Raw genomic sequence first — 26,475 nt, 5'->3', positions numbered from 1 at the left:
CTCAAGTCGACATCGGCACCCGAATGCTCCTGGCATCTGCAGACCCCACTGCTGGGCGCGAGCTTCCTACAGCGACATATGGTTCCTCCCGACAGCTATTCCATCAGGCATTTCAGTGAACCCTCCGCCTGGCATCAGCTTGAAACAACACTGTTCAAGCAGCTCGGCAGGTTAATTACAGAGGCAAGCCAGCGCTGTGCCCGAAATCACCCACGGCAAACGCTGCCGTCCAGTCCGGGCCAGCTAGGCACCTTGTTCCGCCTTCGCTCCGGGGGCACCCACCCTTTCCCCTCACCCAATTTTCGAAAATGGAGCAACAATCCCGAGAGCGTTCAGCGCCATCTCGTTCCGGCGACACGCCAAATTTCTCTTTAATCAAACTCGCGCTGCCCCGGGCCTGGGCCTTTGCTTTACCCGCCCGTGCTGGGAGCGGACTCGCGCATTGCGACCCACCCCGGCCGTCCATGGCAAGCACGCAACTGATTCTCGCGAGATTCATCATCTACGGCTACCCTCACGGCAAATTCAACACAAGTCTCAGACCCAAACTGGTTCGATTTCTCGCAGAAGTGTGCATCAACCTGCTGTTACCCTCACGAAAGCGAACCCGCCGCCAATCGCGAGGCCGTCGCCGTGCAGGAGGTATCGGAAAGTGGGAACACCGGCGACATCAACCTACCTGGAGCGCTCGGCTCGCTGCCCTCGGAGCAGCCCCCTGCGCACTGTCGCCCGTCGAATAGGGGGCCAAGCCGAGTGTGCCGCAGTTGCAACCCCCCAGACGGGAAAACCCAAAGCCCACGCAGACAAGCTTCAGCCTTTATCCGCGCTGTAGGGCTCGGTGCTTACAGCGTACTTTAGGGCTCCTGGTACGCTGGCTGGGGGCTTCCGATAGTCCACGCAGTTGAACAGAGAACAGTTGAGGGAAGGAAAAATTGATTCAGAAGGGCCAAAATGCTGCACCATGGCCATTACTCCAGGTCGTCCAGCTGGTTGGGACGCCCCATATGTCTGCCCCCCTCCTTCTTGGGGCCTCGCGACGTTACTCTTGCTCGGCCGGGCGTCATGTCCCACGATGCGGGACGTCTGATGTCTTGCCCGGCGACCGAACAAAAGCCTATTGGAGATGAACTCGGCAGATGCAGAGACAAGGGGTTTTCAGGTTCTTCTTCAACGCAGCGCCTATTTTATTCCGAGTTCATCCTCGGCTGGCGAGAATGGCGACAATTATCACCGGACCGCCTTGCTCCAGCATCTGGGGCCAGATTGTTCTTGGCGGCGCGCTTCGTTCGTGCGATTTCGGACATGTACCTTCGCTTCCGCCCTCCGGAGAAAATTGTTTCTTCTGGGGCAGCTGCCGTAGCACTCCCGGCAGCTTGGCCAATGCGGTTGCTTCCCTCCAGAAGCCGCGCCGACCCGGGGGCGTGCCAGTGCGGTTCGTTCAGCCCATTTCAACGCAGCGGTCCGCGGCACAAACAAAACGAGTGAGACCTGATGAGCCCTTCCGCAGCGTCATCTGAAACCCAACATCCGACACGGTGCACTGGATTGTGTGACCTGCTCGGGCGTTTCCCCCAGTGTTCGTTCAGAAACAGACAACAGTTCCATCGGCCACCCGTCGGCATGTTCTGGATACCCAAAGCCGTGGACGTGCCGACGGAGGCGCCAGCGACCGGAGCAGCCCACCGTCATGCCATTGGGAGGCGTTCAGCGCTGCGGTGCGCTATTTACAAACGCTTGTTGGTCCTCAGGCGGTCAAGACCCGGGCCTAGGGGGGCTTGGAGCAGGTCACCGTCAACCGCATGTCCGTAGGGAACCCGTAAGCTGATGGTCGCTGACGACGCCACGCTTCCTCGCTCCGTCTTTCCCGGAGGTAGCGTCCACTTTTCCCTGCCCCTGTTGGCCCCCATACGGAAGCTCTGCTCAGAGGCAGAGCGCCCGGAGTTGATGTCATTTTCCAACACACCTCCGCCTTGGTCTCGCTCTTCTGCCCCGTATTGTCTTGGTTGATATGCACGTAGCCCCGGCGCGTAATCCTCCTTGGCTTTCACGGACGTGGTATCACGGGATTTGCCCGGCACTCACTCGGCGGTACCTCTGGGCTCTGTCAGTCTCGCGGGATGTTGTCTTCTCTTCATGGAGGCTCAATGGCTTTCTGAGCAGAGGGCCAGAAGACTGATGGCCATCGGAACGGATGCAACATTCACTGCTGGATCACCCGGGTCCTTGCGGGCGGGCGCCCGAGGAATGCGCATGTCCTCGGAATTGCGCCGACCCCGCCCTGTGCAGATCTGCCAGAATCACTACCAAAGGTGGTGAATGGGAATCAAACCAGCCGAAACGATGGCGTTTCTCACGCGACCGGCGATCAGTGCACCGACCAAGCAAGCCCTGGGTGGTGTTTTGGCCTTATGGCCTTGCGGCATCACGATTTCCATTATGTGGGCCCCTCCGGAATCTCTTCCGCCGGTTTCCGGAACACCGGTGCGGGCACGGTCCACTCGGTGAGGCTTCGATCCCGCCCCAGCCACTCGCAACCAGCAATCAGGCTCATTCAAGGCCGCAGCGGCTCATGTTTGGCAACGTGATTTGCATGCGTGACGCCCTGCAGAATCTCATGTTTTTTCTAATTGTTCCAAGGGCACGGCAAAGCAAGATCTGCCTTGGCCATCTGGCGACAACGGCAGGCAGAGTTCCACAACATACGGCCGAATAAACGGGTGACACCATTTCTAAGACTCTGTGCCTTGGAAGCCCGCGCAACATCGAGGGCCGTATCCGACCGGATACCTTGCGGCGGACTTTCCTACCCTCCTCCCTCGGAGTTTGGACGGCATTCTCGCTTTCCCACCCCTGCAAATCGACTTCTCTAACGGGTGTGGCACTCGGCTGATCTGTGACGTGTAGAGTGGTTCTGTCCCCCGCAACTTTGATTACCTCCCAACGGCGCCGTTGGGCCATACCGGCCTGCCGACCTGGCCGCTGGTCGTGATCCTGCGGCAATTGATTATCCTATCACTCGCGATATTATCAACGTTGACCGTCTGCAAACACTTCGTCCGGACGGCGAGGTTCTGACAAATTGATCGGCGATAAGGCTGAAAATCCGAAATGACTTTTCGAATTCGGAGGCGGCGGGACGGGACCCTCCCGGCAGCATTCCGGATATGTCAGCGGGGTCCTAAAAAGCTCCGTGGTCCGATGCTGCCGAAATTGGGCTGCCCTTGCGCATTCGGCTTTTGGGACAGTCGCTGCTGGCAAATAAGCTTTTCCAATTGATTGGTGTTGTTCAAGGTGGGTGCCTGGCCGTTTCCGAAGGTTTTGAATCCCGGCGGTGGTCTCACTCAGCACCACCTTTGTCCGGATGTGATCAGGAGCGGTATCGGGTGGGTGACTGAGTGGCTGAGGTGACGTTCGGTGTGCGTCTCGTATTTCCAAGGTGAGATGCTTCCACTGAGGGATTGAGGTAGGTTTCTGAGTCAGAAATATGGGTTGGTGATTCGTCTTCGTATTGCTTGGTGCATCTGGTTAGCAACACGGTGACCCGAGTCTCTCATTTGGGTCAATATTCCTTCGACTTCCAAATCACCAGCAGTCGGACATTTTGGGGATGAGGGAGGTTGTATCCAGAGAAAGTAGCATGAGCAACTTGAACAGTGACGAATTTTGCGTAAAATAGGTGGTATTTTTACTTCAATGCCACTGCCTCAGTACGACCTTCTCCTTCAGTTCAACAATGGTCAAGCAGCCCGAGCATGAGATGGCAGCTGACCGGAACATCCGAGTCGACACGGCGCTTTCGACGCCGATTCCACCGATGAGTACCAGTAACAAAACCTGAGCCTCGTGCTATGTAGAGGTTGTAGCTAGCAGAACGATTGGATGATGCCTCGTGGGGTAGACTATCAAGACCATGGTATGGCCTCTACAAGTGCTATCTAATATGGACAGCGCCTCTTCCTTCAAATTAGAATCACTCTATTCCAAATGCCGTGAGATAGTGTGGTCTGGGGAAGTCTGGGGGAAAGCTTAGGCTGCCCTCCCCCGCACTTTCCGGCGGACGTGCGGCATTGCCGTTGGGGGGAGGCTGATACGCCGCACGGCAGTAGGGCTGTTCGACTACCACGACGGCGACAGGAGGCACCGATCCGGTCCGCGTCGTGGTCGGAAAACCCGGGTGTGAGGCGTTGCTGTGCTATCGACGTTGATGAATAAAGTTGTTTGCTCGTGCAGCAACTGAGAAGATTGATGTTGAGTTTCGTAAACTGGTTACTAACTCAACTCAACTCAACTCAATCCCAACGACATTGGCACGAGCATTACATACAATGATGGGCGTTACGGTTGCGGAATCACGTGTTGTCGGGATGGTCTTGAATAATCCCACCCTCGCGATCTTGGGAGCAGTCATTCTTGGACTCGCTGTTTGGGTACGAAGAAGAGGAAAGTCGACGGCGAGATTACCGCCACAACCACCCGCCACACCGGTCCTCGGACACCTGCCGGAGCTGATTCGCGAGAACAAGACGAGGACGTGGCATTTGCGGCTGAACGAGTGGGCGAGGACGTACGGGCCGATATTCGGGGTTAGGTCGGGGTATATTGTTGATTATTATATCAACTCTGATGTGATGGTCAAGGTGAGCAACCCAAATATTGGTTGTTCGGCATGGTCTGTTTTCAGGCGCGGAAGGGCTTTGTTGACTGGGGCGCAGGAAATATTCGACAAGAAGTCTGCGCAGACGGCGGACCGGCCGACGTGGATTATGTCGAGCACCATTCTGAACAACGACTTCAACGTGTTGTTCTTGAAGGCGAGCGATCCGACGTGGAAGGTGAGTGGAAAGTAGCCAAGCCTGAGGGAGGCAGTTTCGGCAAAACAACGATTACGGGGAAAGATGTTATGTTTGGTGATGTAGCTTGCTGACGAGTGGTTGAAGAATCAACGCAAGGTTATCAACCAGCTTGTGACGAATGTCCAGAAGGCTGACGAGATCATTCCGTGAGTCTGCGTGTCTCGGAGCCGAGACGGAGAGATCTTGATGCTTACTACGTGCGGCCTTGCCAGGTTGTTGGAATACGAGACTTTGAAGTTCCTCCATGAGAATGTTACGGATGCGAACGGCGGTCTGGCTGGCGCGAGGTTGTATCAGGCGATTGGGAGATACACGTACAGCGCTTTTGCAACGGCATTTATGGGCATGGATGTAAGGCTGTTCTTCTTCACGTGTGGACTTATAAGGTACGGGGTTGTTGACGCGACGATGGACCTAGATTCCCGATACGGACGACGCCGTTATCCCGTTCATCATGGGTGAGTTGAACGTCATTTTGGTTTGCCGTGTTGACGCTAACATTGAAGCAGAGGCTGAGACGCAAATCATCAGTACGAGTACTCCAACATGCGCACGAATTGACTTTTCGAGCCGACGAAGCTGACCACAGTCACGCAATCTCAGACACGTTTCCAGGCATGAACGTCATCGACCTGATGCCGTCTCTTGGAAAGCTACCCATGTTCTTGAAGCCTTGGGAGAGAAAGGGGCGTGCGAGGTATCGTAGAGATTTGACTTGGGCGATGAAGAGACTCGAGGTACGCCGTGCTATCAAAAGGTCGATGCTTGAGAACCACGTCTGATACTTGGGTTGCAGGCTGCTCAAGACCGCCTCGCAAAGGGCGATCCGTCCTTGGAAAACACGTTTTGGGGCTCGGTTCTGCAGTCCGACGATCTGAGGGGGATGTCATGCAAAGAAGAGGTGGCCATTCTGGGGTTGTCGCTAATTGTCGGAGCTGCGGATACGGTGAGTTGAGCTGGACACCTGCCACCCCCATTTATGTGAATGTTACTGATCAGGAGAATGCTCTACCAGAGTCGGATGACGACGTGGACGTTCCTGGAAGCGATGATGATGTTTCCCGAGGTACAAGCCAAGGCACGGGAAGATATTGGCAAGTCACTTTATCTCCCGTCTTACGAGCGTTTGGGACAAATGCTAACGCACGGGGGAACTTAGATCGAGTCGTCGGCGAGAGGATACCCGTCTACGATGACCTCAAGAGCATCCCCTATCTCCGCATGATGATGAAGGAGCTCTGGAGATGGCGGCCGCCAGTGGCGCTTGGCCATCCTCACATCACTGCGCGAGATCTCCAGGTTGGGGAGTATTGCCTGCCGAAAGGCGCGAGGCTTCACATCAATGCCTAGTATGCTCACTCCACGTCGGCCTTGACGAGGCCCAGAGGAATCTGACATAATACAGCGCCATCAGCCACGACCCCGCGAGACACGAGGACCCAGAGCGCTTCTGGCCGGAGAGATTCAAGGACGACGAGACCACGACGATGGAGAGCATGAACGCCCAAGACCCGACGAAGAGGGATCACTTTGCGTTCGGGGCCGGCCGACGCGGTTGTACGCTTTCCCCGTCCCCTCCATTAAACACTTTCCTCCGGAAGCTTTGCTAAGAGTGTTTTAGGTCCGGGATATCACGTCGCTGAACGGTCGTTTGTGATCACCATGATGCGCATCCTGTGGGCGTTTGATATCGCCCCGGCGCCAGGGACCAAGTCGACGTTAGAGTTTGCTGACTACGCCGGCGAGTTGCCCGGAAATCCTGCGGACGATATGCCGGTGAAGTTGACGTACAGGAGCGAGAGTCGGAAGAAGATCGTCATGGACGTTTTTGAGAGGGAGACTGCGGCCAGGCCGGCTATGGTAAGTTCCGTCCCCGTATCGCGATTGACATGGAGGATCTTGTGTTGACGCTCTGTGCAGATGCCGTTGAATATGGGGGAGAAGCGCATACCCAAACCAGAGGAATATTTGTAGACAAGTTGAAGGGAGGAGAGTGCATGCTACCACAGAAGAAATCCAAAACCTGTTTTCTGAACCAAACACTCGCCCGTGGTTGAAATAGGCATTCTTCGCCTGCGGCAAGTCGGGTCGCTAAACAAACCTTGTGAAGACCGTCATTTATCCAAAGCCCAGGTGATCTCCTAAAGGGGCAAGCGGATGCCGGGATGACCCCTCTCTATGGTGTGGGGCCGGTGATGGTGCCCCCGGAGGCCCCCTGAGTGTTTCTCGGGCAGTTGAATCATCCCGGGCGTTAGATCTGGGGTAGAACTATGCGTATGGACATTGTGCAGTGGGTGATGAGTTTCTGGCAGGGTTTGGTCGTGGAGATGTAGAACGGCGAGGCAACAAAAGCACTGGTTGGCGGGTTCGTGTAACAAAGCCACACTGCAATTGGATTCCTCTCACACGCGAAGACGGAGACTTGGAGATAATGAAACAATTTGTGTTGTCATTGGATATATCTGTAGATGAATCGAAGGTACGTGCTGCAAATAACGGTAGACGTTTCCCAACTGCCTGCTTGCTTCTTAAGGGCATCCAGGAGCACCGCTGCCGGTATTGGCGCCAGCGGGATCACAGCAGCCCTGAGAAAGCTATGCCACCAAGTCAGCAACTGCAGGTAAGGTCGTCGTGGTTATAAGCGTGTAGAAAGGACGGTGGAAACTCACGTCGTTTGGTCCCAAGTAGTTGCAGCAGAGGAAGTATTGTCCCCACTGTGTGGCAAAGGGGTACGGGTGGTCAAGAGAGCCCCATTTCTCGCACTCGGGGCTGACCTGGCGCTCTTGGATGGCGGCACCGGCGACGAGGGGGACGATAAGGGCGATGATGGAGAACTTCATGGTGAAGATGTGTGTGGAATTCTAAAAGAGACGGGCGGAGTGAAATGTCAATTCGAGTGAACTGATTATAATTCTGGGCCATTACTTGGGAAACTGAGTCTCTTATATATCGACTTCGGACATCATACTGTTTTCCTGGGTTCCCTTGGAAGTAACTACTGATCGGATGAACGCTGACCGCAAGTGTGGAGCCGTCAGCGTGCAAGTCAGGCCGCGTCCGTGGATATGGTTATTATTGAGTTTCGGCCGATGGATAGAGACTTCCGGTCCATTTTCCCTATTAAGACAGTGAATGGGGGTATATCCGTGGTTACAGAACAATTCGGATATATCACTTGCACTCTCACTGGTGATTCCTGCTGATATTCCCCGGTTTCCATACCCTCCAGCCTTTAACCGAGCTCTCGGTTCCAAGCAGAGAGTCGTCGGCATAGAATACTACCTCGCCTCCAATGATGATCCGCAAATCTAAGTGACACAGGAGGGCCGATCCTAGTACGTTCATACGTCACACGGACCAACAAAATCGACCTGCCGGACTCGGCTGGGCTGTTTGTGGCATGTCCTTGTCGAACTGCATTCTCTTGACAGGCTGTCCACAGTAACCGCGCGGGCGCTTGAGAGACTTGCCATATTGAAGACATGAGAGCAACTCGCGACGGCCGTGGTTCAGATCGCCGTGCACTTACATTCCCGTGACACACATGGGTGACCTTACTGCTTCAACACGGACCTTAAGTGGCAAACATGGGATCTTCATTCTCGTTTGTAAACTGCTCAAACACTAGTTGACTTGAATTCTAGTCAACGATTGTTTCGATCTGACTTGGATTCCCAGCGATGTTGCCATACATGTCAACGATGACGCCTTATCTAGAGATATCACCCGAAGAACTTTCTCCTGTCCTAGAGAACTCCGAGCTCCTTCGCAGCCTGTTTAAAGAGCTCCTTCAGATCTTCATCGCTCAAAACCCTGAGACCCAACTTCTCATTCCAAGACAGCTTCTTGAAGTCAGTGCCACCGTATCCCTCGCTGTACATCATCGGGAAGTAGTAAGTGATCATCGCAGACTTGTCTCCCTTGGCCAGCCTCTCGTTCGCGTCGCAGACCATATCCTCGACCTTCAGATTTGGGATGCGGCCGTCCTCGACGCTGCCAAAGTCGATACCGGTCGCCTCGGACGCAAGTCGGGTAAGCATCTTCTCGCTGATGGCGGCGGAGTAGAAATAGACTGGCTTGTTGGCGGTCTCCTCAAAATGGCCTGGCTCAAGGATCTTGACCAACGCGGTGCCGATGTCAGGGAGCAGGGATGCACCGACAACCTTTTCACCGCCGTCGTGGAAAGTCGCCGTCTTTTGCATCAAGTTGGGGCCGAGGATACCAAACTTTAGGCACAACTCGAGGAACGCGCCATTATTGATGGAAGTCCATGTAGTTGACGGAGATGTTGGGACCACAGATTCGAGATACTCGCGAACTTCGACCTTGCCGAGGACGTGAGGCAGCTTGCGGGAAAGAGGGGTGTCGAGATTGGTGGTAAACTCGGAGGGAATGATGCGCTTCACCGAGGCTGCGATGGCGGCATCGATTATGACCTTGTCTGAAGCTAGAGTCGGGTTTGGAACAGCGCTGATGCGGCGTCAGTAAATGGGGAAAAGTAAAGCAGAGATTTAGGGTTTATGGAGCCTACCTGACGAAGACATCCTGCCCCTTGAAAACGGAGACAAGATCATCGAAGTTGCTCAGGTCAACCTTGACAGACTTCACGCCCTGAGGTGCTTCCTTCGTAGATTCCTTGCGCTGAATAACGGTGACAGAGTGTCCAGCGCCAGTCAATGCTTTCAGCAAGTGAGGACCCAATGTCCCGGTGGCCTAAAAGTAATTAGAGTCGTGAAACTCTGGATGCATGCTTGAAGCAAGGGTCTATCTTACACCGAGGAGTGCAACGTTTCGCACGATTGTAGTCATTGTGATGTGATGGGCGGGTATAAAGGATGAAGCTTGTGATCAGTTGTTGTTGTTGTTGTTGTTGTTGTTGTTTGAGAAGTCAGCTTACATGTTTATGAGACGTGCTGAGCGTTTAAATACTTGGGGACAGCTTGGATCTGACTCAATTTGAAGGAAAGAAGTCATATCATCTCGAATCGGCGACCGTAGAGATCCGCACTGCTATCGATTCCTCCATTCTGATATGAGAAGGTTTCGATTGGTCCATCATCTCGGCGTCCGGAGGGCCCCGGTGATCGTACCGATTCCATCTCGGACGGCCCGATTGATAGTTGCCCCACAATCGGCGTCGGTCGGAGGCCGCATGTCCCGTATAGAGCATGAATGAGCTGGCCCCAACAAAATAGAAAATGTGGACAACCTCGAGGACCCGGATATCTCGCCTCCCTACATTGCATAATGGGCTTGCGGACTTCGGGCGGACTGGAGCCGTGATGTCACAACTCCGCACTTCTGAATCTGACTTGGCTACTTCTTACGCTGTTCCGTCGACATGTTGAGCCCCTGCTTGATGTATGGCTCCACCATCCTTGCTTGTGGCGGACTTGGGAATCGGCTGGGCGTGTTATTGGCATTAATAAAGAAACAACCAATAATGATTCGGTATAGTCATTAAGATTGTCCTGGCCATAATCTTGACGCTTGTCGAAGAGGTCTTGTTGTGAAGACCCAAGAACTATTACATACAATGCTTCCCCTTCAAATTTTAAGTGTAGTGTACCTGCGTTCTGGACAAAAGTGTTTCTGTTCAGTATCTGCTTAAATCTGTAGAAAGCATAATGTCGTTTTAGAAAGAACTGGGCGACTCAGGTAAAGGCACCAACAGATCGGGCTCGTATTGTACAGTTTCTTTCCCTTTTGAGAAAAGTGAAGTACCCTACAGGGCCTCATAGTGTGTTACTGGATTTGAGCCAACTCAAGGCTAGTAATGCTTCAGGATTAAAGATGGACTCTCTGATGTAACGTCTCACCTTGGTTCACTGCATGTCAGCTGAGATGCTGTGCCTCGTCTTTTCTTCTTACCAAAGTCTCCGCAGTCATCGCGATTGGCGGACGGCGTGGCTGGGGATGGAAGCCACGCGGTGCAAGGTCGTTCTTAGTCAACTATAGCTGAACTAGTCTAAATGTACCCAATTACCTCTTGCGAAAGGCTGATTGAATACTCATCGACGGCGATACTGCATATAGCTTGTCGTGGCTGAGGCGTTTGGTGCGCGTCAGCTATCTTGGTACATCGCGGCAGAAAAAGAGCAGAGATACATAGTCAGTGGACTCGCGCCACTAGCCTTCAGCGACTGCGAGAATGAATTCAAGGGGGTGCTCGGCAGAGTCAAATAATACACCCAGACAGCAAACTAGTCAACGCAGTCCATCTACAACCACGGTCAATCAATTCCGAAAATTTGGGCACGAAGCAAAGTATATCGCGATGGCTTGCAATTCGTTGCCCTTCTACACGTACCGGTACGTCAGTGCAATTGTACACAGGATTGATCAAGGACGATGCTTCTCTATCTGCGCCTTCTGCATTCTGTGTGGTTTGGGGTTCGTCTTCTAACAAAAACGGCCAAGCTTTGCTGCAAAAGCCACAGCTATACTCCCCCAGGCGAAATGGCAAAGAGCCGCTCTTGGCTTTGCCATTGCGGCCTTTTCTACATTCATCATCAACTTCACCTTCATTATCTGGGCTACTATGTCACGCTCGGCGGATACGAAAGATGGCATCGGCATTTTGCTACTCCCAGACACTTGTTCTGAGACGAAAGCTATAAACACTGGTATCCACGTTGTCGTAAATATTCTAAGCACAGTTCTTTTATCTGGCAGCAACTACTGCATGCAGTGTCTTATGGCACCGACACGGTCTGAGATCAACGAATCCCATGCCAAACAAGAATGGATGGATATTGGGATTCCTAGCATCCGCAATTTCTGGCGCATCAGATGGAAAAGAAGGGTCCTTTGGCTCCTTTTCCTGATATCTTCTCTTCCTCTCCATTTACTGTATCGTAGTTCTGCACCAATACTTCTCCGTATCAAACTGACTTCCTCGCAGTTTCAACTCTACAATATTCGCATCAACTTCGGTAAACGCGTATTGGGTTTTCAAAATAAACAGAAGGTTTCTGGCTACAGGTGACGTATCTCCAGCGCCATCAGAAGCCAAGGAAACACTAGCGGACATCTATCGCGCCTATGATCAAGGTTTACTGGAGTATCTTAGCTTCCATGAGTGTATCAGGGCGTATGGGACTGAGTTCCAGTCTTCCCAAGGCAGCTTGCTTTTGATTTCAGCAGACGATGAGCTTACAAATTATACAGCCAACTTCGAAGAAATGAAAATAACAGGAGACACGATGTCTTCAGGCTCTGAATGGGCCAGTGCGGAGGAGTTGGACAGATGGGGGATGAATGAAACAACTATAACAGAATGCCACAGCCAGAGAACTGAGGGTCATTGCAAGCTGCTATACAGCAAGGTACTTTGCTGGGTCATCATTACTTTCAACCTTCTAAAGGTTGTTTTAATGCTGTCCATTGCCTTTAGCAACGGAGAAAGACCATTGCTATCGGTTGGAGACGCCATTGCCTCTTTCATGGAAGAACCTGATGAGACCACGACAAAGATGTGTCTCAAGTCAAACCAGGACTTTATCAAGAATGACTGGACCAGGAAGCCGCGACAGTTCGGAAATGGATTGCAATACAAGGATTCAGCCACTGGTACCATTCGATGGAACATATGCGTGCTTGGGTAAGTTAACATTTCTTTGAACAATGTTCCATAAAACTTTGATTAATGAGGAATCCTAGATACTTTACCTCAATTGTCGGCTGTGTGTTTCTGCTGATGTTCAAGAGACCGAGCGGCTTTACAGGTTTGAAACCAGCAGGGCTGGCTTCACCACATGCGGAGCTGATTCTAAAGACCAGCTGGATGGGCCAAGACTCTACGTCTCTCATCCTCAACGTTATCGTCGCCAACACATTCCAAGTTGTACAGACGATCCTTTACTGCAATTTCAATGCTGTATGCACAAGCATATCTTTAGTCACCGAGTGGGATAGGTTGTGGGATAGGTTCGGAAGTCACAGAAAAGGCCTCCGAGTGTCTGCAAAGCCTCAGGGGGCCCAAAGACAAACCTACTTTTTGCAGCTTCCATTCAGATACTCAATCCTGGTAATGATCTTTTCGGGTCTTATTCATTGGCTCATCTCGCAAAGTATTTTCGTTGTCAGCATGGAGTCATACGGCCCTTCGTCAGAAAACGTCATGGCTATGGTCCCCTACCCGGAAAAGAGCTTTACATCATGTGGTTGGTCTGGCTTTGGATTTTTGATCGTTGCTCTTTCCATATCTTTCATGGTCGTGTATCTTATTATTGTCGGATCGCGGCCTCTGAAGTTCGGCGAGATACCTGTAGTGGGGAGTTGTAGTGCAGCAATATCTGCAGCTTGTCATCCTGGGCTAGGCGAACCCAATGCCTGGGAGAAACCGCTCCAGTGGGGTGTTGTAGTGGTGTCAAACACGGGACCGGGACATTGTTCTTTCTCGGGCGGTAAAGTCGATGAGCCCCAGCAAGGTCTTCTATACGCATGAGGAATGAGTCTGGGGATGCAAGCCAGGCCGACAGAGGACAGATGTTAGATGACGGTTGGCTATGTTTTGATCGCAGGCTCAGGGGTACAGAAACCTAGTATTGACTGTAGTGCAAAAGGCCTTGTGATCATGCTCATATCTCCTCACGTTGTTATTTGCCGACTGTTTCCAGAACTTATCGATTGATGTTGTCGGTGCCCGGCTTAATATGTCTTTGGTTGATACAGCTTGTATTTGACAGCATCATCCACACTACGAAAAGATTCTCATTTGTCCAGTTGCATACTGATTATGCTGGGCCTCACCGTCGAAAAGGTCAAACGTCCTACTGAGTGTTCGCTTTCTGAAGTACAAACTCCGCAGCCGTCGTTGCATTTTCGGCGTAAGTCAGATGGTCCACAGTAATAAAACCTCCCTTGCAAACCGCATCATCGTCGTGGCAAATGATTTGGGTCTTGCCATCTGCTCCAGGGATGGGGTTCGGGTATCCTGGGTCGCCGAAGGTCAACACCGAATTGATCCTAGCCATTGTCGCAGCTGGAAGCGATTGCGTCGTGCTGCGGACAACTAGGGCCCCTTGAGAGTAGCCGGATATGGCAATCTTGGAGTTAGGGCAGTTGGTGATGGCTTTGTTGATGAAGTTCGTCCTTAGAAGACCGAGTCAAAACTCCAATCGTAGTAGACCCCGCCTTTGAAAGCTCACTTACATGCTGGGCACTCCTTCCGTTCCATTGTTATTGAACCCTTCAAATGTTGCAGGGTACGCAACACCTTGAATGTTGATAGACTTGCCAGCCGCTTGTTTCTTCAGAGCATCGAAGAAAGGCGGGCCAGTCACGAGACCGACGTTTCCAGGCTCGGTGGTTCCGCGGGCGAATATGACAGTGATATCGGCACAGGTAGCATTCGGCGCCAAGCCGTTCTCGGTCGTGTCAATACCGACGGAGTCGGCAAGACTTTGCTGCAACGGTGTCAAAACCAGACCAACTGCGTCCAGGGCAGCGGCTCCTGCTGGGAGGGTGCTGATGAGTCTGAGGAATTGGTTCAACGGGCCGGATGGAAACTTGGCCAAAGCATCAGGAATGTCTTGTCTCGATTCGAGATGGAAGTTGTCGGTGGGCGCTCTTCGAAGATCCGTTGGAAGGTCGGCGCTTTTAGAGGCAGGTAGTCCGTGAACAAAGCTTGCGGAGTGCAAGGCAATGGCGACGATCAAGGTCATTAGCCACCTAGTGGTAAAAGCTGCGAATGCTTGGGACATTTTGGTGATGTTTTGAAGACGGTGAACTGAACGAGTGGCTTGCCGTTGGGGAATCTGCAAAGGGGACACGAAGAGGATATTTAATTGCGTTGCACATGAGGCCGTATAAGTAAACTGTACTGGATGGATTCTTTTCAGCTTTCCAAGCTAGGAAATCACTAGTCCAAGCCTACTGCTCCTGAATTCTTGGACGTTAGTCGAGGGCGTTGTCGCATTAGCCTTCGCCTTTGTTGCATTGGCGTTCGCCTTTGTCACAATCAGCCGTTGTCTTTGTCGCATTAGGAGCTGTGCGCTATTATATCGTTGTGATATACACCCATAGCTTGAGGCCATATAGTGGAATCCCGCATGAATTGCTTTTTCGGCCTTGGTGCGGTAGTATCGGCAAATTGGGCTGAACAGCTCGGGAAAATAACGGTTGCAATGGAACCTTCTGCGTTGCAGTCAACGGCCTAGACTGGGGCTTGGATGAACCCCTGGAGGATCATTGCACGACTCTGACGTAAAGGTATTCCGGGGGATAGTATCCTGCAAAGTTTCGCTACGGCGTAGGCGATCACGGTTTCACGGACCAGGCCGAGGCATGCTACCTGCCATGCGGAGAGGGGCAACGAGGTAACTGCCGAACTGTTGATGTAGCATCAGAGGACGCACTAACAACACCCGCGACGCTTCCTGAGTGACATCATATTGAAATGAGAGAACACCTCAGTCAATTGACATCGCTTTTCCGTTGGCAGGGCGAGGCGCGCGGCATTCGCATGCAGCGCGTGTAAAAGGTTAATCCTTCCTGTCGCTCGTGACAATTCGGCACTTGGAGTAACTCGGCTTTCATTAGGTAAACATTACTTTTGGTCTATTATTGATGTCTATGTGCTCATGATCTCATAACTTCAACTCATTAATCTTAGTAGTAGGCGAACTTGAAAAGGGTCTCAAGCTGCTCAGAGGTGTAGCCAGCGTACAACGCAAGCTGCAACATGATGCGGGACTTCTGGGGGTTCAGGTTCCAGCCGCCGTAGGTGTTGAGCGCATCGTCGTCCTCGACAAAGCCACCCATGGTTCTGCTGGAGACAACAATCTGGGTGTCGTGCTCCTCAGCAAGCTTCTTGAGGGTGTCGCGACCGGGAGTGGTCCATCCACCAGCACCCATGCCGGCCAGAACGAGACCCTTGGCACCGGCCTCAACAGCAGCGGTCGCGAGAGCGGGCTGCAGGGCCTGGTGACCGAAGAGAATGTCGACCTCGGGGAGCTCGGTGGCCTCGGAGACGTTGAAGTAGACGCGGCCGTAGGGGAGGACGGCAGGGTAGTAGAAGATGGGCTTGATGTCGAGGAAGAAACCGAGGTAGCCCTGCTCAACGGCCTTGAAGGTGTCGAGGGAGTTGGAGTGCGTCTTGGTGGTGTAGAAGGCGCTGCCGATGCGGTCGTTGAGAACGATCATGGTGCCGCGGCCCTTGGCATCAGGGTTACCAGCGAGAGTGACGGCCTCAAGGAGGTTGATGGGGCCATCGGCGCTGATGGCGGTGGCAGGGCGCATGGCGCCGACGACGACGACGGGCTTCTCAGACTTGACGGTCAGGTCAAGGAAGAAAGCGGACTCTTCCGTGGTGTCAGTGCCGTGGGTGACGACAGCGCCCTGGCAGTACGGATCATCGAGGGCCTCTTGGACCAGGCGGGTAAGGTTGAGGAGGATCTCGGGGGTGATGCTGCCGGAGTCGACGTTGGCAACCTGGACACCCTTGACGTTGGAAACGTTCCACAGCTCAGGGACGGCGTCGATAAGGATGTCGACACCGAGAGCACCGGCCTGGTAGCCGGTAGTCTGGGCGTTGGATGATGCAGAGCCGGCAATGGTACCGCCCGTGGCAAAGATGGTAATGTTGGGCAGGCTGGCATTGAAGTGAGTCTCGCGGGTTGAAAGCCGGTGGGCCGGGAAGCCGGGCATGGAGGCCGGAGCGGCAAGGCCGAGAGCCAGCTGCGACGCGGCGAGGAACAAGTTGCGGGTCTGCATCTTGACTGATTGGTGCGCTGATGTTTCTTGGGAAGAAAGGGCTTGTCTTGAGGCAGCTTCGGCTTGCAGGAGATTAAAAATTCTGCGCTGATCTGAAAAAAACCGAAAGGGTTTCTCATGGATCATACGGGTTCTCTTATACTATTGACATCAAGACGGACTTCTCCCGGTTGTCGTCAGTGAAGCCATGGTGATAAGACTGGATAAGACACAACATGTCCGATTTTGGAACCAATATCCGACCAAATTCGAAAATGCCTCGTTCATGCCTGATGATCTCGAGCTAGAATCCATGGAATCCGCGTAGTTCATCGTAACTTCGGACCAACATCCTGACATATCGACCTTATCTCGACGGAGGTGCCCAATCGCACGTGGTTGGGGTCCGGAGGTGATTGAGCTAGGCGAACGCTGGACCCGTGCGGTCGGGATTTGCTTATCAGTCGGCAAAAAGATGAGCTTGAATGCCATCGGCAAGGACTGACCGACTTCGCATACCGACCAACCTCTGGGTCGGCCCTTGTCTGTTAGTGCTCTCTTGGTCTTATCTGCGACTTATCTTGATAGCTAGGACACGGCAATTGAGCGATTACGGAATGGTAATGAAGAAATCCCGGGGAATTGGCTGGCTCTTGCTGCAGCTTATTGAGAGTCTTGCAGGTCCAGTCCGTAGCATTCTGTGGGGTTGACTTGTTTCTGCGGGGCACTGGATCAAAAGGCGCAGGAATGACTCGTCGGCCGGCGGGGGATCCTTGGCCTCGGGAGATAAGACGCGGGAAACATTCCCAACCCCTGGAGAAGGTTCCGGTTCCGGCGATCCGTCACTGGTCCGTGATATGGGATCAATTTACTCACAGGGTTGACATTTGTTGATAAACAGGTTGCCGTTGTCGACGGACGTTTGCCTAGGCGACGATTACTCTGATGGGGACTTTCGGTCAACCGGATCTGGCATGCATAGCCTTAGCAATGCGATTCCCATGACAGCACAGCCCAAGTAATACTGATGATTAATACGAGGAGAGAAGGTCCAAGAAGATAATCAATTGCTAGCTTATTTTCTAGCTTGCAAGAGTCTGATGGATGATGTCAGTCAAGGGTGTCATCACCGCCCTTGCACTTCTGATCCCGTAGATGTTCATGTGTATCACGTGGAACATAAAACGAAGGCATCCGATAACGCTGATGTATACCTCTTCAGAATACAAGTACAAGTGCGGGCTCTTTAATTCGCGTCGGCTACTATGATTCAACGCATCGGTGTGGAGCTCACCTCTTTGAGAACTAGGTAATCATCATAATGGATTCAGGCTTCGGCCATTATGTGGAAGTCGACTAACCAATTTGAGGGGGGGGGGGGGGGGGGGGGGTGATTTATTCGTTCCTTCTTTTCGAATCTTGGAACTAGAAACGTGAATTTTGGCTTGCGGATGAAGGCGATCAGATCTTCCTCTTGGATCATAACTGGAATCTGTGTGGATCGTCACTAGCCTCCATCCATGCTCAGATCCAATGTCTCACTCATTTATGCTTGTTTTTACGGAGCGTCTATGAACCAATGACACGATATGGATTGCATGTAACCGCATGATCCCCATGTGACGGCTGCAGTGTTTGCTGCGAACCCCAGATCGACGTTCATAAAGCCAGTACGCCGATCCATTGACCCTGATCTAGTATCTAGTAGTGGATTCAGGGAGCAGCGTCCGTGGTGGTACGCACTATGATTCGCTGCCTGGATCAAGTACATCATGCATAAGATACCGAATGAAACGCCGAGTGCCACCGGTGAAGTGGGCGAGGCCTGTTATCTCATTATCGCCGGATAGTCAACGTGGCGTGGCAGCTGTATCTACAAGCCTCTCATATAGCGCTTAACGATCATATTGTGCTGAATTACCCTGCTTTGGATTAAGTCTACTGCAATCTGATTTGTTGCGACAACAGAAGAAATCTAGAAAGAAGTCCTTAAAATGAAGCTCAAAGTATGTGGTCTACTTTAGGCCGTCTTCTCGTTGGACCCACTCGACTCGATCTCAACAGTCGTGACATTCCTTCGGCGCAGGTTACCCGCCTCGTCATGCTCGGAATCCCATTGTGCAACTTCAGCCTTGGGAACTTTGACCAGGCGGTGGGTGTTGGCTCCGTCGTTATCGACTTCTACGATCTCAGTACGAATCTCATATCCCATCCATTTGGGAAGCAGGTACATCCAGAAGACGTAGTAGAGACCGCAAACAATCATGCTAAGCGAATGTCAGTACAATATTCTGGAGAAGTTGTGAACTGCGCTTGCGCTGAAAATACTCACATTCCAATGCCAACAACACAGTACGTCGCGTACCAGAAGCTGACGCTGCCAGCGTAAGGGCCACCCTTAGGCGGCCACCAAGGCATAGCAAGTACGAAGACTTGAATAGCCAGGAAGAAGAGAACGACGAAGTCCCAGGCCTGGAAGTCTGAGCGACCAATGCCAGAGCGTCTGCGTCTGCGTCGCAGAATGAAGACGCCGTATGTCATTGCGAAGTTGAACATCGCGCTCGGGTACGTCTGAAGGTCGACAACTGAGGAGGCTAGTTAGCATTTTGTGTTCGATTTTATCGCCAATGGTTTCAAGGGCAAACATACCAAAAGAAAATGCATCGCCGGCTGGAGGAGCAACGATCATGATGAACGTCATGGCCCACTTCAAAAGATAAGGACCGAGCGGCGTTCCGAACGGCTTGGTGGAAACCCAGAACTCGGTGAACGGCAAGACACCCTGTCGGCCGATCTCACGAATCATTCGCGACGATCCGATCAAGACGGCCAGCAGATTGCCAAAGGCACTCAGCAGCACGAGGAAGTTGAGAACGTTCGCAGCAGCCTTGCTCTCGCCAAAGAGCTTGGAGAAGAAAACGGCCGCAGCAATCTCGCTGGCTTCGGCAAACTCAGCCTTGGAAACTGTGGCGAAGTACGCAATGTTGCAAAGCATATACAGGATCGCGACAGTACCGAGTGAGATGATGCCGTTCTTCTTCAGGGTGGGAATGGGGTTCTTGATCTCATTGGTCATGTTGAAGGCGTTGTAGTATCCGGCATAACTGAAGATGATGGAGACCAGAGCGTTAGAAAGGTCGTTTCCGTTGTTGGTGGTACCCTCAAAAGCATTTCGGAAGTTGGCCTTGGGGTCGGGGATGTGCTTGACGTTGCCGCCAAGGACTACGAGGCCTGCTATGCTAATGCTGTTTGAAATCTTGTTAGTCCCGCAATCGATACTAGACCGTGATTGAAGGAGACTCACAAGACCAGAGTAAGGATCTTAAGAACACCAATGAAGTTGACAAGCCACAGAGAGTATCTGTTGTGCGCGAGGACGCAGATGACGGCAAGGGTATAAGCAGCGATGGCAACCCCCCGCATTTGCCACTCCGACGGGGTGATGTCGGCCATCCTCCACAAATATCTCGAGAGGACTACCAGTTCATGAGTTTACTGACTGATTAACGGCGCATGTATGGCTGCGCTACGTGACTTCAAACTTACCGACGGCGTTGCTACTGCTAAAAGACAAGATGACCGATTGGACGGCGAAAGCGACGGGGAAGAAGTGCTTCGGGCGAGGGTACTGCTGTTCCAAGTAGACAACTTCGGATCCGCTGCGGTTGGGAAAGTAACTGGCAAGCTCCAGGTAGACGCTGAATCCAGCGGCCGCCATGAGGAATCCGATGACCCAATACAGAAGTGCGAGACCAACGGAGCCGGTGCGATTGAGGATACTCGCCGCTGTAACAAACTTAGTAAACATATGGTTCTGGGGCTCCTATATTTGTCTGAATGCTTTGCGTGGACTTACGAGTCGAGAAAACACCCGTTCCGATCATCATGTTGATATTCAGAAAGATGACAGCAGCCCATCCCACGTGGTATCCGAGGGGCGATTGGGACTCCACGGGCGCGCCGACGGCTTCTTGATACGAAGGCTTGGAGCCATTGCCTCCCTTCTGGCGAGTATATGCGAGGTTTCCATCGTGGATGATTGAAGGCTCGGAGTCGCTGGCCTCATGGTCCACCCGATACTCGGGCTCGGACTTCTCGCCGCCGCCGAACAGCTTTGAGAAGACCATGTTTGTCTGTCTGACTATGTTGCAGTAGTGAAAGCACTGACAACCTTTGGAGACAGACTGCCTCAATGTCTGAGCGAAGATGTCAAGCAGACCTATCGAGAAAACGAAGATCGAAGGGGGTTGTAGACATAATGGTCGATCCAGTGGCAGACGCGTCGAGACTTCATATATCCCGATTGACGCCGCCCGCGGGAGTGACCCGACTCATGTCTGCAGGCGTCGATACGATGGGGTAAAATCACACAATTGCTTGTCTCTTGGCTTAATTCCTGATCCATGTTTTTGCTGGCTTGACGTTGCCTTCTTGGTCTCTTGGCGTCAAAACCCTCACCACCAACAAGCACGCGATCGGGGTCCTCGAACCCTGACCGGCACGGACTGGCCACATACGCCTCATCAGCTGGGACTGGCCGGTTGTCATGTCTCATTCAGATCAGGTTTGACACTCAGCTACACGAAAGGGAAGAACCGGGCGCGTCCGCCGAGGCGTCGAGAACGACCTCCAGGGACGGTGTTCCCACCGCGGCTGATCCCTAGTGTCTCCAAAGCTCTCCAGACTGGACAGCTTTGGCTGGGGTTATCCACCCCCACGCGGCGGAGTCCACTATTTGACGGGGAGCTGTTGGAGGTTTGCGATGGAGTAACACCGAAGGCAAATGACGACATTTGCTAGAAACAGTCAAACCACCGTGAAAGACGACATGGCTCGCTCAAATACATTGTGTTGCAACCGGATGAGAGATGACTGGACTTGAGCCAAACTCCAGGCGCATTTTTGGATGTGAATTCTTCAGAATGAGACAGTTGCTGTTGGACAACAATCCATCGAGAGCTTCCAGTTGAAAATTAAGTGCTCCTTGACCTATGGCAGGTACTTCTCTGATGCGCGATCATTCGAGGAGATAGACGCGATTAGTCTGTCTTCTGCATTGATGCACGGTGAAAGGAATGTAGGCCAGTGATCACACGATTGGGAAGAGAAGGGTGCAGATAATCGTATGGAAATACATAAGCTTGGCTCAACAGCCAAATCAGGCCGAAGACTTTACGTCGATGACCAAAATCGTACCAAACTTTGGAAACCCGATGTGGTAGCTTGATACATTTTGTCTAGCGCCAACAGTATTTTGTATGCAATCATGGTTAAGTGAGGTGTTTTCATGACCTAAAACGCGCGGCGGGATTTGCGGGCCAAAACGGGTCGGTCTGGGCGCGGGCGGACACGCCGTCTTAAGTGCCCAAAGAAGTGCCGTTGATGACCCGAAAGTCAGTCTGATTCAGGACTGACAAACGCTTGTTACCTTCCTCAAAGGAGGCATGGCACACGTAAAATTCTGCCCCTGGCAGATTTGGGTTCATAACGACATTAGGCTACTCGATAACGCCATCGGTATCCGAGGACCAGCCACTGTTGCGTTGCATATTGTCGGCATTGAACAAAGTGGTTTGCTCCCGCACATGCGTCACCTTGAGATGGAAATTTTCATCAAGCGATAAGTTTAAACTTCAGCCAGAGATATGAGCGTCTCGGAATATCAAATTGTTGATATTCGGATAGGTCCGCACTTTGGCTCCGATTGCGGGGCCGGAATAGCAAGGATGGCGGGAAGGGTGGGTCACAACCCGGGAGCAAACACCCGGATTCCACCGGGCCTAAAAAGGTGGCGCTGTTTATCGCTGAACGGGATGTGGGATTTGACGTCCTAGCAGCCTTTTACCCTGGAAATCGCTTTCATTAAATAACGTCAAAAATGGTAACGACAACGATCCGAGATTTCGCTACTCAGCTTAGTCAGGTCTGCCTTAGTGACCACTTAAAGGGCTATTGACTACGTCGCGCAACATTTTGCCATACAAAGCCACCCAAACAGGTTTGCGATGCGAAGTTGGAGAAATTGTGGTGCAGTTTATCGGCCTCGAGGATCCAGCCAATGCTTGAAACTGACCTGTTGTCTTGAGCACAGCTGCAATATCCTGAACGACGATGGCATGAAGTGATGTTTCCTCCCGGAACGCCTCGGGTGATGTGACCGGTTTGCTGCATGGATTAGGCAACAGAATGCTGAAAAAGAGCATTGATTCCAGCAACTCGCTCCGCTCTCTCCTCCGCTGGATAGTGATTTGCCATATTCTAGTAACTTGAACAGGCCTCTTACGAAGGATGACGATCAGACTCTTATCAACGTACAGCTCTGGGATGCTACTGGATGGAGCACTAACAGAACTGGTTTTACTGTGTTTTCCTACTATCAAGCCTTATACTGGATGGGCTATAAACTTGAACTTCATCAAAGTGGGTTCAAATCCGGCACCAGAATAACGGTCGACGGCCCCCTTCAGACAAGAACGTGGCCGAATCGACTACTATAAATGCAGTACTAGGTATACAGGGAGATACAATGGGTTAGCTACGTGTCGTGATTGATAAAAGGTGCTTGACATTGAATATACGACAATATTGTTTGTTTTTATTAGAGGCCCGTATGCAATTTTGACGTGCTGGCACTTCTGAATTATAGAATTAGTTACTTCATTTCGAAGTCAAAAAGACACGCTTCGTGCGCATACTAACACCTTGAAAGAAAAGGAGACTTGAGGCAAAGTCACTGGTTCAGTCCTTTTCCTTGAGATGGGTTTTAGACCTCTCGACTTTCCTTCCCGAATCGAAGACTTTCCGGATGACTCTCTCCAGTCTCCTCCACCTCTGCCCACCATCGGAGCTTTCGAAAGCGCACCCACCAGTCTCTCAGTGCATCCATGCCTTCTGCCTCGATAACATCATACTCATACGATAGCCAAATGTATCGGAGCCATCCTGCAAGACAAATATCTGCGAGACCCGGTCTGTCGATGCCAGGTGTCAGCCACCCGGTCTTCTCCAATGATTCCGAAGCCCATGCCTGCACCTTTAGCAGGCATTTGTGCATCTGAGCCTTGGCGTTGAGTGCTGCTTTGAGGCTTCTATCTGCTGCATCAAGCCCCATATACTTGCACACGACAGGCGACGCGTGGAGCAAATAGTAGCTGAAATCGTCTTGCGCAGCGTTGATGCCAGCCATGATGTCGCCTAATATGGCTCGGTCCACGATATCGCGGCTCTGAAGAGGAAGGAAATCGGGATAGGCGTCTTCCAGGTATGCCGGGATTGCGGTACTCTCGTGTATCCATTGGGTGGTCCCCTTGTCTGCGTCGAAGATTCGCAGGCACGGGGTGCTTTTGCCAGCTGGCTTTGGGTCGTCGACATCGGCAGGTTCGAGACGGTTGGTCTTCGAATTGTAGTTGATGATGTTGATCTTCAATGACATTGAGGTGCTCTGGCCTTTCATGATGCTATCATGAGCGGCCAAGCCTTTGAGGAGCAGGTAGTACACAATTCGACGAGGGTAGAATCCCTTCAGCCAGAGAAACAGAGTGTGTTTCGCAAGATATGCCATTGCTCGAATAAATGAATGATTCTGGAGCAGTTTTAACAGTTATTTGATTGTTGAATTTCAGAATATCAACTTGAGACTGTGTCTACCTTGGTAGAGACAGAAGTACCGGTAAAATAAGGTGTTACGAGCCTTTCGATCATTGCAGCTTTATGTCTTTCTTCTCGGAGACATTTTCACTCAAATTAATTGGCATTTTCTAATATGAAAGGTTGAAGTCACTTGGATTGACTGAACGCTGAAAAATGAATCTGGCTTACATGATGTATTGAAGGATATGAGCCCCAACTAACGGTCTTGGCGCGGAATCTCGCCGCATTTTCGGCGACTTTCTCGCCGACTTTCTTATCCCCCAAGAAGCCAAGGCCATGTTCTTCCATATCGGTCGGATCATGACGTACAGGTTCGGAGGTGTTTGACGGGTCTACTATTGCGTTTTGGGTACTGAGCGATATGGTTCCGAGGGCTCCAACGCCTTCATACGCCGAAGTAGAGCTCAAACTGCCCACCAGTGCCTCATTCTAGATGACTTGCATGTAACGCGGCATCTCGCCTAGCCGAAGGATGACTATGCGCCCCCGAAGCATTGAGTCGAGCGTATGCAGCATGCCTCTGCCGGTGGAGTAGATACATGTAGTTTCTTCCTTTTCCTTTAAAAAGGAACAGAGCCTGTTACGGAGCACACGGAAAACCATGACCATAATCATATCATTTCAGAATATACTATCGCTGTATAGAAACTTCTGTAGTCCTCATGATACCATGATCATTGAGCTTCTGATCCGAGACCAAAATAGACTCTTCACTTCCTGATCGCCCCTCAAAGCTGCGCCCGTTCTGGTACACTGCCACCGCCGCCGGGTGATTTCCCCCTTTGATGGTTGTTCGGTACATCTCCGTGCTTGGGGAGAAAGGGCCGTCCTCGAGCTCAAAGTCAGGTGCTCCTTGGCTACCCTGCTCCCTGTATCCTTGCCTTCGAGCGTTCGATGTGCCATTACCAGTTCTGCCGGTACGCCCGGTCGGGTATCGGTTTTCGTAAAGATTGTTGCTGTTGTATCGTCGACTCGAGGAGATCTTAAGGGCCTTGCCCACGAGAGGCTTGAGTGCGGGTGCGCAGGCAGCGATGATACCGAGGTTAAGCTGGAGACTGTGGGAAGTTTAATCAGCAACTGCGAAGCGTAGGATAATCCCAGCGGCACTTACAATCCCCAGAACTGGACACTCTGATAGAAGGTCCCGTCTTTGTTACCGGGCTGAGCAATCTGGTAGACGGCCTTGATGATTCCCATGATGACGGCACTGAATCGGTTAGCTCGTTGTAGCATAAAACAGACAAAGAGAGTTTCCTACAAATAGCCGAGACTCAAGACGACGATCAGATAGATTCGGGTGCGCAGTTTCATCTGCAATACCCAAATGATGGGGATCGGCAACGTTGCGAAGCAGACATCAGTGAAGATATTGAATGCTATATAGCTGGTTAGATTGCAGCAAGTGCAGGCTGGATCAAGCTGCATACCTGTGTTGATGAGGGCAAAGTTGACAAACAACGTGATGCCATAAGTGGTGGGCTTGAGGCTCTTATCCCAGTAGCCGGCAAGTGGCTTGCAGTACAAGAAGAAGCTCAACCACGCCATGATCGTGTAGAGGACGACAAACACTGGAAAGTGATCAGCATGTGTTATGCCGAAAAAGGATAGGTAACTGGATACCAATGAGTGCCCACAGTGATCGCGAGTACCAGGGATTCTTGCTCAGTCGCAGCAGGGACAGCGCGATCGAAATCTTGAGGAAAGCCAGCGCGGCGATCGCGGAGATGATGGACTGAAAGAAGCCGACTTTGGAATATTCAACATAGTCGAGCTTGCTGATTGTATCCCTATGTTTTCCAAGTCCATATTGAGCCTGGATGATGAAAATAACCATGCCTCCACCCAATGCGCAAAGCTGAAGGGGGTCAGCACCGACGCCAAGGCGCGAGATCTCCCGGGTATCCATACCGCAGCCATGATCATCATATAATCATCGAGCCCTATCGTCTTCACGATAGCCGCGCGGGTGTACGTTCGTAGACTGACAAAGATGAGTGCGATCAGATGGAAGGTTCCTGTCACTGCCAAGATCATCGCGGTGTTGCTCTCCGCGGCTCTTGCCGAGTCCACAGCCGTGGTGGACGAAGTCGAAGACATGCTAGGCGACTGCGTCAAAGACGCGGCGCACGTTAGTATAAGGGAGAAGACGGCAACGGAAGCAAAAAAGAGCCATGAAGATCAGGAGTGGGCACTTTGAGGAGCGAGGGGATCTGTGCAATCTTTTAAGCATGAATGACTTCTGAGCTATTCGGCTCCGAAGAGATTTCAGATTTCA

The 26,475-nt window shown here is 51.9% G+C and overlaps 8 protein-coding genes across 8 annotated transcripts; 1 reads left to right on the top strand and 7 right to left on the bottom strand.

Annotated features, from left to right (window-relative positions):
* Positions 1-4,325: 4,325 nt before the first annotated feature.
* patI-2 (Cytochrome P450 monooxygenase patI) lies at positions 4,326-6,827 on the top strand (the record flags this gene model as incomplete). Its single annotated transcript, XM_066151303.1, has 13 exons — positions 4,326-4,637; positions 4,713-4,832; positions 4,917-4,999; positions 5,066-5,204; positions 5,272-5,311; positions 5,363-5,383; positions 5,457-5,590; positions 5,650-5,799; positions 5,869-5,977; positions 6,013-6,202; positions 6,259-6,410; positions 6,475-6,713; positions 6,774-6,827. 13 exons carry the CDS (start codon positions 4,326-4,328, stop codon positions 6,825-6,827), a joined length of 1,743 nt encoding a protein of 580 aa, XP_066009575.1.
* A 554-nt stretch (positions 6,828-7,381) lies between these two features.
* Positions 7,382-7,693, bottom strand: CGGC5_v004523 (uncharacterized protein; the record flags this gene model as incomplete). Its single annotated transcript, XM_032021967.1, has 2 exons — positions 7,382-7,447; positions 7,523-7,693. 2 exons carry the CDS (start codon positions 7,691-7,693, stop codon positions 7,382-7,384), a joined length of 237 nt encoding a protein of 78 aa, XP_031881108.1.
* Positions 7,694-8,599: 906 nt separating this feature from the next.
* Positions 8,600-9,662, bottom strand: PLR_Fi1 (Bifunctional pinoresinol-lariciresinol reductase; the record flags this gene model as incomplete). Its single annotated transcript, XM_032021966.1, has 3 exons — positions 8,600-9,323; positions 9,385-9,566; positions 9,627-9,662. 3 exons carry the CDS (start codon positions 9,660-9,662, stop codon positions 8,600-8,602), a joined length of 942 nt encoding a protein of 313 aa, XP_031881109.1.
* A 3,965-nt stretch (positions 9,663-13,627) lies between these two features.
* CUTI-0 (Cutinase) lies at positions 13,628-14,560 on the bottom strand (the record flags this gene model as incomplete). The annotated part of the gene is made up of 2 exons (XM_032021964.1): positions 13,628-13,949; positions 14,010-14,560. 2 exons carry the CDS (start codon positions 14,558-14,560, stop codon positions 13,628-13,630), a joined length of 873 nt encoding a protein of 290 aa, XP_031880955.1.
* Positions 14,561-15,467: 907 nt separating this feature from the next.
* CGGC5_v004520 (putative L-asparaginase 1) lies at positions 15,468-16,571 on the bottom strand (the record flags this gene model as incomplete). Its single annotated transcript, XM_032021962.1, has 1 exon — positions 15,468-16,571. One exon carries the CDS (start codon positions 16,569-16,571, stop codon positions 15,468-15,470), a length of 1,104 nt encoding a protein of 367 aa, XP_031880984.1.
* A 1,999-nt stretch (positions 16,572-18,570) lies between these two features.
* Positions 18,571-20,677, bottom strand: MUP1-4 (High-affinity methionine permease; the record flags this gene model as incomplete). Its single annotated transcript, XM_032021961.1, has 6 exons — positions 18,571-18,817; positions 18,883-19,135; positions 19,200-19,795; positions 19,855-20,026; positions 20,097-20,336; positions 20,407-20,677. 6 exons carry the CDS (start codon positions 20,675-20,677, stop codon positions 18,571-18,573), a joined length of 1,779 nt encoding a protein of 592 aa, XP_031880983.1.
* Positions 20,678-23,313: 2,636 nt separating this feature from the next.
* On the bottom strand, positions 23,314-24,111 carry CGGC5_v004518 (uncharacterized protein; the record flags this gene model as incomplete). The annotated part of the gene is made up of 1 exon (XM_032021960.1): positions 23,314-24,111. One exon carries the CDS (start codon positions 24,109-24,111, stop codon positions 23,314-23,316), a length of 798 nt encoding a protein of 265 aa, XP_031880986.1.
* Positions 24,112-24,831: 720 nt separating this feature from the next.
* Positions 24,832-26,297, bottom strand: CGGC5_v004517 (uncharacterized protein; the record flags this gene model as incomplete). Its single annotated transcript, XM_032021959.1, has 6 exons — positions 24,832-25,255; positions 25,312-25,407; positions 25,459-25,576; positions 25,628-25,768; positions 25,821-26,055; positions 26,109-26,297. 6 exons carry the CDS (start codon positions 26,295-26,297, stop codon positions 24,832-24,834), a joined length of 1,203 nt encoding a protein of 400 aa, XP_031880985.1.
* Positions 26,298-26,475: the final 178 nt, after the last annotated feature.

The sequence above is a fragment of the Colletotrichum fructicola genome, assembly GCF_000319635.2.
Source record: "Colletotrichum fructicola Nara gc5 chromosome Unknown KSG_Nara_v1_contig02, whole genome shotgun sequence".
In the NCBI taxonomy this organism is placed as follows: domain Eukaryota; kingdom Fungi; phylum Ascomycota; class Sordariomycetes; order Glomerellales; family Glomerellaceae; genus Colletotrichum; species Colletotrichum fructicola.
Note: the sequence above shows the minus strand (reverse complement) of the source record. Positions and strands in the feature narration are given on the sequence as shown.